This window comes from Seriola lalandi, unplaced genomic scaffold, assembly GCF_002814215.2.
Source record: "Seriola lalandi dorsalis isolate HSWRI2012SDOR001 ecotype SW California unplaced genomic scaffold, Sedor1 jcf7180002052652, whole genome shotgun sequence".
NCBI lineage: Eukaryota > Metazoa > Chordata > Actinopteri > Carangiformes > Carangidae > Seriola > Seriola lalandi.
Window position 1 is genome coordinate 33,199 of NW_019523205.1, and position 13,994 is coordinate 47,192.

At 42.4% G+C, this 13,994-nt stretch overlaps 1 protein-coding gene across 4 annotated transcripts in view; it reads right to left on the minus strand.

The window, feature by feature from the left end:
* Positions 1-13,721, minus strand: part of usp2a (ubiquitin specific peptidase 2a) — a 41,174-nt gene extending 27,453 nt beyond the window's left edge. For 2 of the 4 annotated variants that reach the window (XM_023400555.2, XM_023400552.2), the window contains exons 1-3: positions 11,870-11,971; positions 11,095-11,214; positions 2,309-3,146 (exon numbers count right to left, since the gene is read on the minus strand). In XM_023400555.2, coding sequence (XP_023256323.1) covers positions 2,309-3,070 — 762 coding nt within the window. In that variant the 5' untranslated portion in view covers positions 3,071-3,146; positions 11,095-11,214; positions 11,870-11,971. Of the gene's footprint in view, positions 1-2,308; positions 3,147-11,094; positions 11,215-11,869; positions 11,972-12,833; positions 13,001-13,521 lie in introns of those variants that run through there. The other 2 variants (XM_023400553.2, XM_023400554.2) reach the window with 2 other exon arrangements.
* Between the last annotated feature and the right edge of the window lie 273 nt (positions 13,722-13,994).

Sequence of the window (13,994 nt, forward strand, 5' to 3'; positions counted from 1 at the left end):
TTGCAACCTCAGTGTTTTGGGCCTTATCAGTGCAGACGCCCAGCCCTGAGGGGAGCGGGTGATTAAATGTGCCTGGACTAACAGAGGCCTGGTGTTAATTAACAGTACAAACAGGCCAGCTGGTGACATCCAGCCATGAACTCCTCTGTCCGTGCATGATGGATAAGTGTTGATTACTTGATAAGTTGAAACTTGCCTGTTCCACCGCAGTGGAAGTCAGATGTATTTTACTGTGTCTGTCACGACTAAACAATGATTTTTATTTTTTATTTTTTGTGACCAAGATGTTTTGACATGAGGTCGTATGAGTCAGTGACCAAAACTGTTATTGACGCAGGGTCCATGATTACGTGGAATAAAATCAGCCTCCTTCTGTGTCACATATATACCGTATACTTTCAAATGAATGTTTCTAGCAAAAAAAAAAAAAAATTAAAAAAAATCTTTTTATCCAGAGCTTAATTTTCAGTTTTAGTACAACACCTCTTTGTTATTCAATCTGTCATTCAGTAGTCTCATGGTGATGACAAGATCTTCATCTTTGTCTCAGGAGAGCCAAAGATTTTGTAATGTGAGGCTCGTGTTAGGTCACATTTATCTGTTTCTGAAGGGCGACTTGTACAAGCTAAACAGAAGCACCTGACTAATTGGAAAACGTACGGCTGAGTGTGTTAAACCTCCCGTACTCCATATGCTAGAGTCATTCAAGTGCATACAGCAAGTACGTGTCATGAGAGTGACAACACACTGTACAAAGCCAACATCATCTAACATAAATATTTTTGGTACTAACCTGGGTCATAGCACACTGTCAAATACTAAATATATACAAATTGTTCAATGTGATTTTCCTCAGATGGCTGTTTGTTTTAAAGGCCCTGCACACCCTTGGTGAACTCACACAGCTGATTTGAATTAATTTGGCTGATTAGACCTCATCTCAGGACCATGTGTGTTTGTGTGTGTGTACAGACACTGATTAGTACAGTGCGTGATGACCTCACATAACTCTCAGTATATGGTTTGGTGCTGTTGTGTAGAGTTTTAATTAACAATTATTTTTTGTTATCAATTAATTATAACTCCATTATCATTTTCTTGTATTCCTGGTTAATTGTGTTGTCTATCAAATGTCAGGAAATAATGAAAAGTTGCCATTATGTCTCTCCAAAGCCTAAGATGACATCCGTCTGACCAACAGACTAAAAACCAAAAATATTCAATTTACTGTGACATAAGACAGAGTCAGCAAAGCAAAAAAGAAAGTTACCCAAACAATGACTTCATTTGAAAAATATTGCTGATGAATTTTCTGTTAATCGACTAATTGTTTCAGTTCTATTGTTGGATAATAAGTAATGCTGTTACACATTATTATACATGCACATTCTTTAGCTATATTGCTGTTTTATGGGGTTCCATCACAAGATCATCTATAAATACATACAGAATGAGTCTTCCTTTTAATGTGGTGAGCAATCAGGAAAATTAATACATATTATAATGAATATGTGTTTGATCCCATGTTTTAAAATTATATTTTGAGATATAACAGGCTCATAACTACCTGAAATGTGCAGAAAAGCACTTTCAAGCAAAGATTAACCACAAATTCTCCCTAACTCTCTCCTCCACCCTCCTCCACTCATGGTAACAGGTTATGAGGACTAATCCAGAGGGGAAGTGGGTCAGTTGTGTTTTCTGACCTGCATAGACAAGACTCGGTTCATTAATACTGAACTGAGAGAGGAGGCTAGTGGCCTGCAGACCCAACTCATCATAGCCCTGTGGCTCCTTAAGAGAGGTGTAGGCTAACTAATTGGTGGGTTGGATGGGGTCAGGTGTCCATGCTAAGAGCTCATTTGACGCAAAAGCATGGAACAACTTACATACACAGAAATAACGACATCCAGTTTGTATATGATAGGACTGTTTCTTATTATGTTAGGAGACAATACTGTAACTGTTTTACTGAAGCGCTCAGTCTACTAAAGAACATGTGAAAGGCATGTGAAAGAGTGTGACACACCTGGTCTATTATTGTACAACAGGACTCCAAGTGCACAGAAATTAATTTGAGCAATAGTGCCCCCATTTGGTAGAAAACAGTACTCTCAGAAGCAACAAAGAATTGTGAGGCTTTATCGTGTGAGAAACTACAAAAGTGAGACTAGTGTGCCTCTGTAGTGACGACTGCAGCTTTGATTCCATTCAGCCTTGCTCTGCCTCTGGGCACTGATCCCCTCTGGAGCAGTGCATCCTCAATAAAAGCAGCAACCTTTAAGCCAGCATGAGGAGATTCTCTTACCGTGGAGTCCCTGGTGGGGGAGTTGGACAGCCTGCTACTTCTCGGCTCCCATGTCGAAGAGCTGAATACTCTGCTGCTGCTGCTGCTGAAGGCCTCCTGGGTGGAGCTCCGCGAGAGGGCCTCCTGAGTAGAACTCCGCGACAGGCCTGAGTAGCCTGTGCGTGAGCTAGTGCCATACGAGTCGGACACATCGCTGGTCCGACTGCGGTAGCTCCGCAGGGCACTGGTGGAAGAGGATGGGGTGGACGAAGAGGAGGTGTCGTTGAAGCCCAGAGAAGCCAGATCCCTGCTCAAGTCACTCTGAGATACAGATTTCCGTCGGTTGAGTGAGATGCTGGAGGCCACCGGTGAAGAGGAGAGGTAGCTGGACTGGGCCGAAGACGAAGAGTAGGAACTGTAGCCGGTGTAGGCTGACCCACCACTCAGCCCTGACCCTCCATAGCTCTTGACGGGGGTTCTGCTGAGGCTCTCACTCCGGCGGCTGCTGCTGCTGCTTCCGAGGATGTCGCTGCGCGGGATGGTTCGACCCCGGTCGCGATCAGGGTCTGAGGAGGTGCTGTAGTTGCGGCTGCGGGCGGTAGAGCTGCTCAGATAGCTGGACGAGGAGTAACCTGAGGAAGAGGTGGGGGACTTGTAGGAGGACAGCCTGTCCCGCTCGCTGTATGAGCTAAGGCCCGGTGTCAGGGAAGAGCCATAGGAGCTGTAGTGGCTGGTGTAGGAGGGGCCAGCGTAGCGCTTGGCGGTGGAGGAGACGCGGGACATGCTGCTGCTGCTGCTGCTGCTGCTGCTGCTGGTTTCTCGGCCACGGGGAGGCAGAGCCTCTGGAAGACTGCATCGACTGCAGCAACAACAAAGAGACACAAGTGTTATTCATCAGCAACAATCACATCCACACTTACATTACAGCAACAATGTAAGCAGCATCAGGACATTATTTATTCTTGCTTCACTGAGCATTCATTTAGTTTTTAAGACACAAAATGATTCAACTTACAACTGAGGGACACCAGTAAAGCTGGTGAGTTGTTGATTCAAGTGTAGGATCAGTTTGGAGGATGTAGTTTCTAGCCTCGCCTCACTGATGTAAATGGGGTGGACAAAATAATAGAAACACTGAATGTAATATAAAATTTAGCATATACTGCATGTTTCTGGCATGTCTCATGCTCTAACAAAACATTATGTTACTGACAGTTTATATAATAAATTGGTGGTGTGCAGTATTTTGTAAAGTTTTGCTAAAAAAAGAAGACTGTGACTATTAAATTAAATTAATTGGTGGAGTGGCCCTTTAAAAAGAACATTAAATCCATCTATGGCCACTGACATAAAACCTCTGCATTAGAGTCCATCCCATCTATCTATAGGCTTTTACAGTGCACGGCTGGTTACCCAGGCCTGAGATTTAACAAGTGTAGCAGACATGGATATTATACCATGAGCCTACATCACATAACTATGAGGAGCATGATACACTTTGCTGGGGAGACAGATCTGTAGTGACACAATTAGCAGTAGCTTGCATGCTTGCTGGTGCACTATTTAAGTGCGATGTAATGCTGAAGGAAGGCACAGCATCTTCTTCTGGGCTTTAAATCCCACTCACGTGGAAAACACACTGGAACTCTCTTCTCCTACCAACTTGAATCCTGTCCTAAAATCAACGAGGTAAATAGTGTTATTTTATCATCTCAAATTGCAAAGCCCCTCTCTTGCAGGACACCTGCACCACCCTTCCTCTGTTTCTCGGTATACTGTGCATCTCCCACCGCTATAATAGGAGAGTCCAGCTGGGTGTTTGAGGTAAAGGCAGGCAGTCAGCACAGTGTGTTCCTGTGGCAGAGAGAGGCTCTTGTTCACTTACACAGCAACGTTTGAATAAATAAAAGTATCTGGTGTTGTTGATCCGTGTTGAGTTTAGTAGGAGAGGCTCCAGTTTCTTTAATCTGTCTCTTCTCTCTCTCTCTCTCTCTCTCTCTCTCTCTCACTGCTCCCTATACTCTCTTGCTCTCTCTCCTCCAACTCGGCACCCGGCCTTCTCTCCGAGTGCACCTACTTCTCCTCCTCCTTCTGGGTCTCTATCGCTTTCTCCCTCTGCCTCCTTCTCTCTCTGTGACCACAGGTTTATCAATAATTCAGCATATGGATCTGGAGTAGGCAGACAGGCAGCATGCTGAAGACAGGCAAATACTCACTGCTGGCCAAAATACACAGACGCAGGCCAGGCAGCTGTAGCCGTTCAGTTGAGTACTGCTAAGCCAGCCAAGTTAATAGCACCAACAACCTGGCCTTGCTCTAAGTCAGCCAGCTGAAGCCAGACTCGGTACATGTTCGAGGTTTGTTTCTATCGTTTGGCAGCAGCGGCGTTTGGAGGATTATTTTAGTTTTGGCGCTGTAGTTTACATGGCAACAGTAAAAACTGGACAATGTGTCTCTGACGTCACTAATAGTTTTCTGATGGGATGAATCCTGGGTCTGGATTTACTCTCCACCACCACCTTTGTCAGTTACCAGACTGAGACCAGAGAATTACCAAGTTAGGCCAATGTGGCAGGAAGCTCGGCAACGGGCTGAGATGGAATAAATAAGCATCAACCACTACGACTAGTGTCATAATTTGAGTACAAGACAATTAGCCCCCAAACATCCTCATCTTTAAGACTAAAGGTGATCAATACACGAATGACCAAATCTTTAACACTCAATCTTGAGGCCTGAATCAGTAACTTTCTGCACTGCTGGAAGAAGCACCGACAATCAACTGTGAGCTTTGATACACAGTATTTCAATTACAGCTACAAACTTGAAAATCTGATGTAATGACTCTGATAACTGATATTGGTTGTTAAGCTATTAACTTTATTCCCAGTGCTCATATAGGCCTCGTTCTGTACTGAAAAGAAACAGTTTGATCCAACATCAGACTAAACTCACTTAAAAATGCAAAGCTGAACTGAATGCAAAATAACATCACAATGTGCAGTGATGTGACTGTTTAGATTAAAAAGCTCAGAGAACCCTATATTTCCATGCAGATATCCAGACTGAGAGCATATGTCCTATGAATTTGAGCTGGTCATTTGCTGCCTGAATGCACAGCGAACGCACCAAACTACATTTTCAAAGCTTGTATCTCTGACTTTGATGGAGGCAAAACTTATTCATCATTGCAACCAATCCACCAATTTACGAGGGTCTGCAGCTGTTGAGCCCACCATATCCTTATCATCACACTTGCTCAAACCTACATTATGTGCTTCCCCACACTGAGTAAACACAAAGATAAAACTACAGTAAGAATCCTGGGTGATCTGCGTTACCATGAGGAGTGTTTTCTCTAACAACACTATGAGTAAGACCCGCTGTATAAACATGGCTCCTCACTGAAGCAATAACTCTCAAATGAAAGAGCTGTAATATCCAAAGACAAATTCTTATCAAATGAGGTCTCTGGTTTCCTTCGTTTATTATTTATCATTCGTTTATTTTGGGCTCAGAAACATCTTGGAATGCTATAATTCTCAAATAAGGGCAGTCTTTGTGTGTTTTGAACCCTTGCCTGCACCACCTCAGCCTTGGTAGAACCAAACCCTGCCTCATCTATGCACCTCTCTGAAATCTCACAGCTGTTTCACAGCCAGAGACCCTGAGTGAAACAAGCTCAGGCCGGCCTGGTGGGCGAGCTGCTGAGAGTGAAGTGCAAACAGCGAGTCACACCCGTGGGAGTAACACCACATAACACGGACACACAGGATTGATAAGGTGATAGCAAACTATGGATTTCACATCTGAGAGGCGATGTCTCCACGGAAACAACAAGCGCACTCGCACAAAAATGTGCCACTCACACAAATACACACACACATGCACTCTGGCTACTCTGCATTTTCAGCCTCCCCTGAGGTTGTGCTAACCAGTAGTTACCATGGCTACCGTGGCAACAAGCTGCATTTGTTTGCTTCCTACCAACGCATTAAGAGCTTAAAAGTAGCACCAGGACATATTCCACAGCCAATTTACACTTACTATCAGAGCTTCAGCCTGGCGGCTGTGTAATGCTTTGTATTCCCTTCTCCCCTTTGGAGAACCACCAAGGAAATGAACAAAAACTGCCTAACAAGCCTCTGTGCTGCTGGAAAATTGATAGAACAGGATTAGATAAAATCAAATCTGAAAAGTCAGAGAAAAACAGGAGGTGGAAATATGTCAGAGTGAAAATACAACGTTCCACTGTTATGAATGAGCTGGTTTGTTCTTCTAACTTCTACTAAATCTGTATTAAGAAAGCTGTCAACACAGTGGCAGAAGTGACGGCATGAGCGCAGGGGATGAGAAGATTCTAGCAGCTGACTGCTGGCAATTCTTGGCAAAGAGCTGGAGAGATGAGGTTTCACTTACTGGGCAGGTTTCAGAAAACCAAGCTAAAAACCTATTGGGAGCCTCACTTTCACTACCTTTTACTAACTGGATTCAAGAACAACCTAGAGACAAAAACGGAAATAAAACAAGAATAGTAAGAAAACACTAGCAACTAGTGGTTAAAATAACAATTCACATTGTTATAACTTTACAATACACAAGTTTTCTGTCCATTCACAAAGTATCAACACCAGCAGTACCAAAGCTCACCTGAGTGTCACTAACGATGTACTTAATTTTGATTTTAAAGCTGCAAAGCTGCAAAAACAATTTTTATTTCATGAATGGAATAAATGACTATGTGTAATGTAAAAAATGTGAAAGACAAATTATCTTTTATTTGAAGGGTCTGAAACTACAGATAAATACTATGAAAAAAATAAGCCTTGCTAATATGGAGAAAAATATTTCTAAGACGTCTATAAAATCACAAATTTATGTATTTTTAAATATAAATGTGGATTTTTCCACATTGTTTGTTTGATTTTGATTGGGTCTATTATCTCACTGAAATGTGCCTCTGTTGATAATCCATTATTCTAATCAGGCAGTGAGTCAGATCTCTTACAGTACATATTGTCCTCTCAGGTCTCCTATGGCCTATTAGAGAGCAGAGCCGATCTAAAGTGCGTTCAGAGAGTATGTATGATGACGCAGGATGCCACGGCCGCCGTACTCCGGGGTGACATTGCATTACTGTGACATCAGGATGGATGCTTTCTTGTTTGAAGTGAGAGTATGTGTGTGTGTGTGTGTGTGTGTGTGTGTGTGGGAGTGTGTGGGTGGGTGTGCTGTGCTATAGTAAATGGTTAGCTCAGTCTCAGCTGAGTCAGTGCAGTTTTGAAGCGAGTGCTGTGAATCTATGTAAAAGTCAAGTTCAGATACAGCTGTTACCATGAAGACAGAGACATCAATGTGCAACAAGTGGCTTCATATTTCAGCCTATAACTCAATTTGACCATAATACAGTATATCTGCGGTGAGTCAGAGAGGATTGTTGATCACTAATATTTAACTGATTACTTTGCTGACAGTGGACAAACTTCTATTAGCAACCAAACTACATTGTAGCACACTTAACTTCAAGCCAAAAAACATTGACAAACATGAAGCCTGAAATTCACACTGAGCTTCCATTTCATTTCACTACATTCATTCAGCCCGACGTCCTGTACATGTGACCTGATCATTTGTACCTGGGAGAGGAGCAGGTTTGTTTTGCCCTGACCTCATATATCTGGCCCACAAACGTTATTTTCAGACCACAGAGAAGCATCTATCAGCCATTTCTGTAGCCATGGAGAATGAAGCCAACAAATGGATGAACTGAGTAGATTTTGGCAGTCAAAGGTCGAAGGTCAAGGTCACTGTGACCTCACGATATATCAGGAACGCCTGGAGGGAATTTCATCACATCTGGGAAATATCTGGTTCTTTTGCAACTAAATGCTCCGCTATGTTCACCAGCTAGCCGCCAACTGTTCCTGGCTGTTGTTTGGTGCTGGGCAGTAAGTGTAGAACCACTGAACCAAAACAGTGATGTTGAGAGCTATAAAACCAAAACAATTGGCTAAAAGGTAAAAAACAAGTACTTAGAACAGAGAGGAAACTGCTGAGTTGGATGATAATTCTCTGGGGGTTCATCACTACAAGCAACCCCTTCCACATTACACATATATATTTGATTCATTAATATAGGAATATTGATTAGTGCAGCTTTAAGTTATACTATTAGTGAAAGACTTTAATTAGCATTAGGAAAGGTCTAGGGTTTGGAAATGCCTGTCAGACTTTTGCCAGACTATACAAACCAGTGTTGGTACATTTATAAAGCGATGTGGGACAGTAGTAATTGTAATTATGTGAACTCACTTTGATTGGTGGGCTTTTTTTTTGGCTTCTCCATGCCACCGAAAAAAGTCACCTCAATCTAAACCAAAACAACTGCAGCATAAATGAACACTTACACCAGGAAAATACCATAATGCAGACACAGTGTTCCTCTCATGGGGAATAATACAAGAAATTAACATGGGGGCTTCTAGGAGGTCTCCGGGCTTTGCTGGGTTTGGCTTGGCCTTACAGGTGGCTATATATACCCTGAAATGTGAGCAGATAAGAGACGGCCGATGTCCGTGAGGGCCACACTGACGCCCCTGCCCCCTGCCTCTCTGCCTGTTGCCAAGCATATTAAAATTAGGCTGGACTACTTCTTTACTCTGACAAGCCATAGTTGGACCTACCCCAGCCTCCCAAAGCTACCTGGGTAAACTCCATTCAACACTTGTGTTTTCCCCTCAGCCAAGTGTTACATTACAATACTGTGTATAGTTACAGATAGGTAAAAGAAAGGAAGGGACTGAAGTTGAGGAATGCAAAGTGCTGGCACAAGAATACCCAGAGTGCAAAGTAAAACCACAAAATTAAAGTGGCAACTAAAAACATCTGGTTCATAAAGATACTATGAAAGATGAGATTTAATAAAAATGTTTTTGCTTGTCCTAGTGCCTCTAGCTGTGCCTCCCAAATCTCTAGGGCTCTGACTGAAACAGCTCAGTCACCTTTCATTTTCCATCCTTGAACATACTTTATTAAACTCTCAGAAATAGGTCACATCCCCAAATGCTGCATTCAAAGGTAGCAACTGAGAAGATTTATTATTTTTCATATTTCCTACTCAAATGCATTTTCTGCTACGAGTAAACTCCCTCCAGCAACTTATCCCCATTACAATCCTTCACTACAAAAACCCAAGTTTCTATAATGTGAAAACCTGGCGAGGAGCAACCAATTAGCATTTATTATTACCACCATCTGTTGGTGACTCACATGAGAGGCCATAATGGTAGCAGTAACCTCAGAGAGGAATGAATCTGCGGGCCACAGTGATTGATGCTCCAGTCTCTGCAGCTGGGCGGTGTAATTCTTTATTCATTGAGGTAATCATTTGGTCAATTAGACACATTATCATTTGAAACACCTATCAATCTCTGCCGGTCCACTGAGTGATGCTGGGAGATGCCGTAGAGCAGTACTTTACACCTGTAGAATAGTTGCACTTTTCAGCACACACTGTATGTTTATCCATTCACAAAGTCAATCAGCACCAGGGCTATAGCTTCACTCATGATGTCACTCATTTTTGATTTTAAAGGGCACCGATTATGCTTTTCTTTATTTTCTGTCAGTGTTACAATGTCCATGTTAAACGTGGCCAAAGTTTCAAATTAAGAGGTAAATGTATGTAAAGGTAAAGCATACAAATAACTACATATATAATATATATTATAACTGTAATATGGTTCAGCTTTACTGAACAGTTGTTTGGCGACAGCAGAGTAACTTTTTACTAGCAACGTTAGCTTTCATATTTTCTGTCAGCAGACGTTTTTCACTTAGTTAGAATTTTAGTGCATTTTCCATACGTATAACTATTAACAGGGGCATATGCAAAATATTTTTATACACAGATTGTGACTGAAAGACAAAATCCACTGTTATGTCACATAATGAGCAGGTAATGGGCATAATATTTACAGAACAGAGACTTCCTGCTGTAATCTTTGTTGCTGTGGATCTTCGTGCCCTCCACTGTCATATTCTAAACCGGATCAGGCTTGAACACTTACGAATGGATCTGAGAAATTATCATTTCCAATCAATCATGTTACTCAGTTTTATGGTTTGCCTTTAGAACCTCCACACAGGTGTGGCAGGTTTACAGATGTTTGGCCAATCAGAAGAAAATGGGCTTTTAAGAAGACCAGAGATAATATTGCCTGTTTCAGGTGCTGTCCCACCAAATGTTTTCCGTCTCCACAAATGATCATGTTTCTTTTTCACTGTGCACATTCTCTCCTTTGGCCACAAAGTGAGTCACATTGATAACTCAATGTTACCGCTGTCTCTCTTTTATAGCAATACCTCTATAAAGTAAATTAAATTCAAAGCAATAGCAACAATTACTTTAAATTGTATAGTCACACACAGTGACTCAGACTTCATTGCCCAAAATATTAAACCCAGTGTAAAAACATCCTGTGATTATATACCAAACAAAATTTTGAGGTCCATGTGAAATCATCTGCTTGGTCCTGCTCTCAGCGTCACCTTTCTAACTCTGTGAGTCATTGGTAAGCTGATGCATAACTTATTTTTCTAACCTTTTCTGACTCTCTTTCATAAAGTGAAAAAGAGTGAAAAAGAAATTCTGCTTTGATACATATGAACCATGCGCAGTGATGTCAAACTCAATAGGAATGCAAAATAAACTACATGCAATCTGGGACATTTAAGACCTCAGACTGTGGGCTAGGACAGTGTGTGTGTGTGTTTGTGTTTGTGTGTGATAGCATGTGTGTAGTTACCTGCTGTAGTTGTAGCTGTGCGTCAGTCCCTGCAGACTGTGATAAGTCTGGGGCAGCTCATCCTACTGTTGCTACCCCACAGTGCACACACACATACAGGCTTTGTGACACTGAATACTCCTGCAGGAAAACACACAGACAAGTTACATGTCAACAATCTAATTGGTCGAGGAAATCCTTGCCCGAGGACAGCAAACACAGCACAAGAGAAATATCTTGCTTCCTAAAGATGTACACATTCACAAAAATAGCAGAAGTCAATGTCTCTTTGATTTGTTTTGTGACACTTTACAGCAGACATGTTTAGCATGAAGTGAACGCACAGGCCACCTGTACACACATTCTTTGGATTGCATGTCCAAACATTAAAGATTGATGATGCATCCTTTTGCTTGAATGATCAAATCTGGAAAAGTTGCTCAGTTATAAAGCTCAGGTAAAGAGTGTCTCTTCCAGAACTTGTTTCACAACTCACGTTTTGCAATCACAACCTGCTGCTACTCTGTATATATTTTCACTACAAATACAAAATTCATGCATTTCTGGTGTTATGCCCTACCCTGCTGGAAGGCTGTTCTCAGTCCTTCTACTCATGCTACAAAAATCCAGAGCTTTCTGAAACATTATCCCCTATCCTCTATCATCGTCTCCTTGAGAAGACGTATCCTACGGCTGAGGAAACAGCCCACACTCTACACATTCATCTGACAAGCAGGTACCTAAAACAAGAAAAGGGAGGAAGAGTGGCGGTTAAGTTGGTTTGTAAGAGGCTCACCCTTGTTGTTCTGAGCGACCAGGCCAGTAGACAGAAAGCAATGGGGTGCTTCTTGGGAGGCTGTGGCCCCAGAGTGTGAGAGGATAGTATGAGCACAGCGAACCAGAATGCCACAGATCAAGTTACAGAGCCGGTAAATATAGCAGATGCCTATGACCTCTACAGGTCACTCAACACTCAGTGGCGTTCCAATGTGCTCTTAAAGGACTAGCATTAAGGCTTTTTGTAAGCCAAGCTGGGTAAGCATCAAGTCCAGCACACTGCTGTAGAAAGCAGATTGGCTGATTTCACAGAAATTAAAGTCTGAAATCACGATTCATCAGCAGGCACCTCTGTGTGCCACTGTATAATGGCAATACTGTATGCGCTTTTGTAGTCAGTAATTTGTTGGCTTCAGTTGCTCTGAAATTTCACATATCAAAGTGAACTTTGCCATCACTTTTAACACTGACTGTACTAAATGCATTTCAGCTTCTACATACATCAGTCTTATTCTACCCCTTATTCTGAATTAATTTTATACAGTAATCCTCATTGTGTTTTACACACATGTATATCATATAGTTGCAATACTGATGCATAAATTAACAGTAAATTGTCAAATTGAATCGAGTGATTTCTAGCATAGTAAACGGTTGAGGTATGTGTGCAAAACAATGGAAAAAGACAGACGTAGTGCTGTGGACGGTCTCTGTGAGGGGTATAGCGTTACATGACACTGAGAGGAGATGGGACGACACTAGCACAGAAGCCATAGTTGATGCACTGCAGTGGGCCGTTTCTATAGAATCCCGAACAGCCTGATTTCAGTCAAATATCAGTACGTTTGTATTTTCATAACACGTTAAACCACACGTGATTAGATAACCACTCAGACCCCTGGAGCGTAATGGAAGAGGGGCAGGTTTGACAGTGTACTGTCCGTGAAGGGGGCGGAGAAGGGATTGAAGCAGCGAAAACTTACCGTCCCTCAAGTCCCTTGAACTGGCAGGTAGCGAATTGCAAAGTTAATAATGCATCGTTTATTAACACGCCCACACGGTTGTTTAGTCCGTGTTACCTCGGCGAATGTCCCGCATCGATTACTAGTTAACTTGCTATCTAGCTAGCTAATTCAACTGTATCTGGGTAGCCAAGACAGCAGCAGCAGCAGTGCGTTCACAGACCGCCCCGCCAAACTGTAGTGTAAGCAAATTGTGGCACTGCTTGCTGGCAAACAACACACATTTCACGGGAAATAGCATCGCCAGGACCTTCATCCTTGCTAGGACACCATTCCTCTCTCAGACATAGCTATACCCGATAGAATAAGCAAGACTTTATTCGACAAAAATGAACTTTTAGGGTTGGTCTAGCCATTATTCTTCCCCCAGAACACACGCAGGGCAGTTAATGTATCTTAACTGTTGAAATGTGAAATTATATTGAAATAATGAGCTGCTTCACTGTCATATTGTTGCCGAATATTTTGGTGGCTCGTTATGACTTCTAAAATGTGTTAAATTGAGTTCAGTGAGGTATATATTTGTTCCCGGCAACAAGGAAACGTGATATTGTCAGAGCTTGGCAGGAGTTTGGCTTGGGCTTGTATCCATAGGAGAGAACAGCACATATCACTGTTATGCTGGTGTACGGTAACTGCATCCACTCACCCCACAGTTGGAGATCACCCCGATCCAAACGGACGGAGAAACGCCCCCAAATAGTGTCTTTCCAGCTGGTTTTCGCTGCTTTTTAAACCATTAACTGAAGTTGCTGCGATAGGTTACCGATGATCTTGAATCAGAGACTACACCGCCATGGGCTTTAAACAAGACTACGCTGGTATTCAGCCATATTTTCTATCCCCTTGCAGTTGTAGAGTTTCAGCAACCAAGTAACGGTTCTTCTCGCTTTAACGCTGACGTCAGTTCGGTAACAGAGCTAATTTCTGATTGGTTTATACCTCTCTGTTGAGCGTCACTAGCCAGCGCAGAGGAAACGCCTCCTACACCGTTGTCATGGCAATGAACGTAAACATCAGAGATGTCTTTCATTGAAAAAATGCCACGTTCAGGCCCGTGGGAAAGAGGGAAACCTGTTTTTCACCCCAGCTTTGTGGTTGTGGGCTTTGTGGTTTTGATGT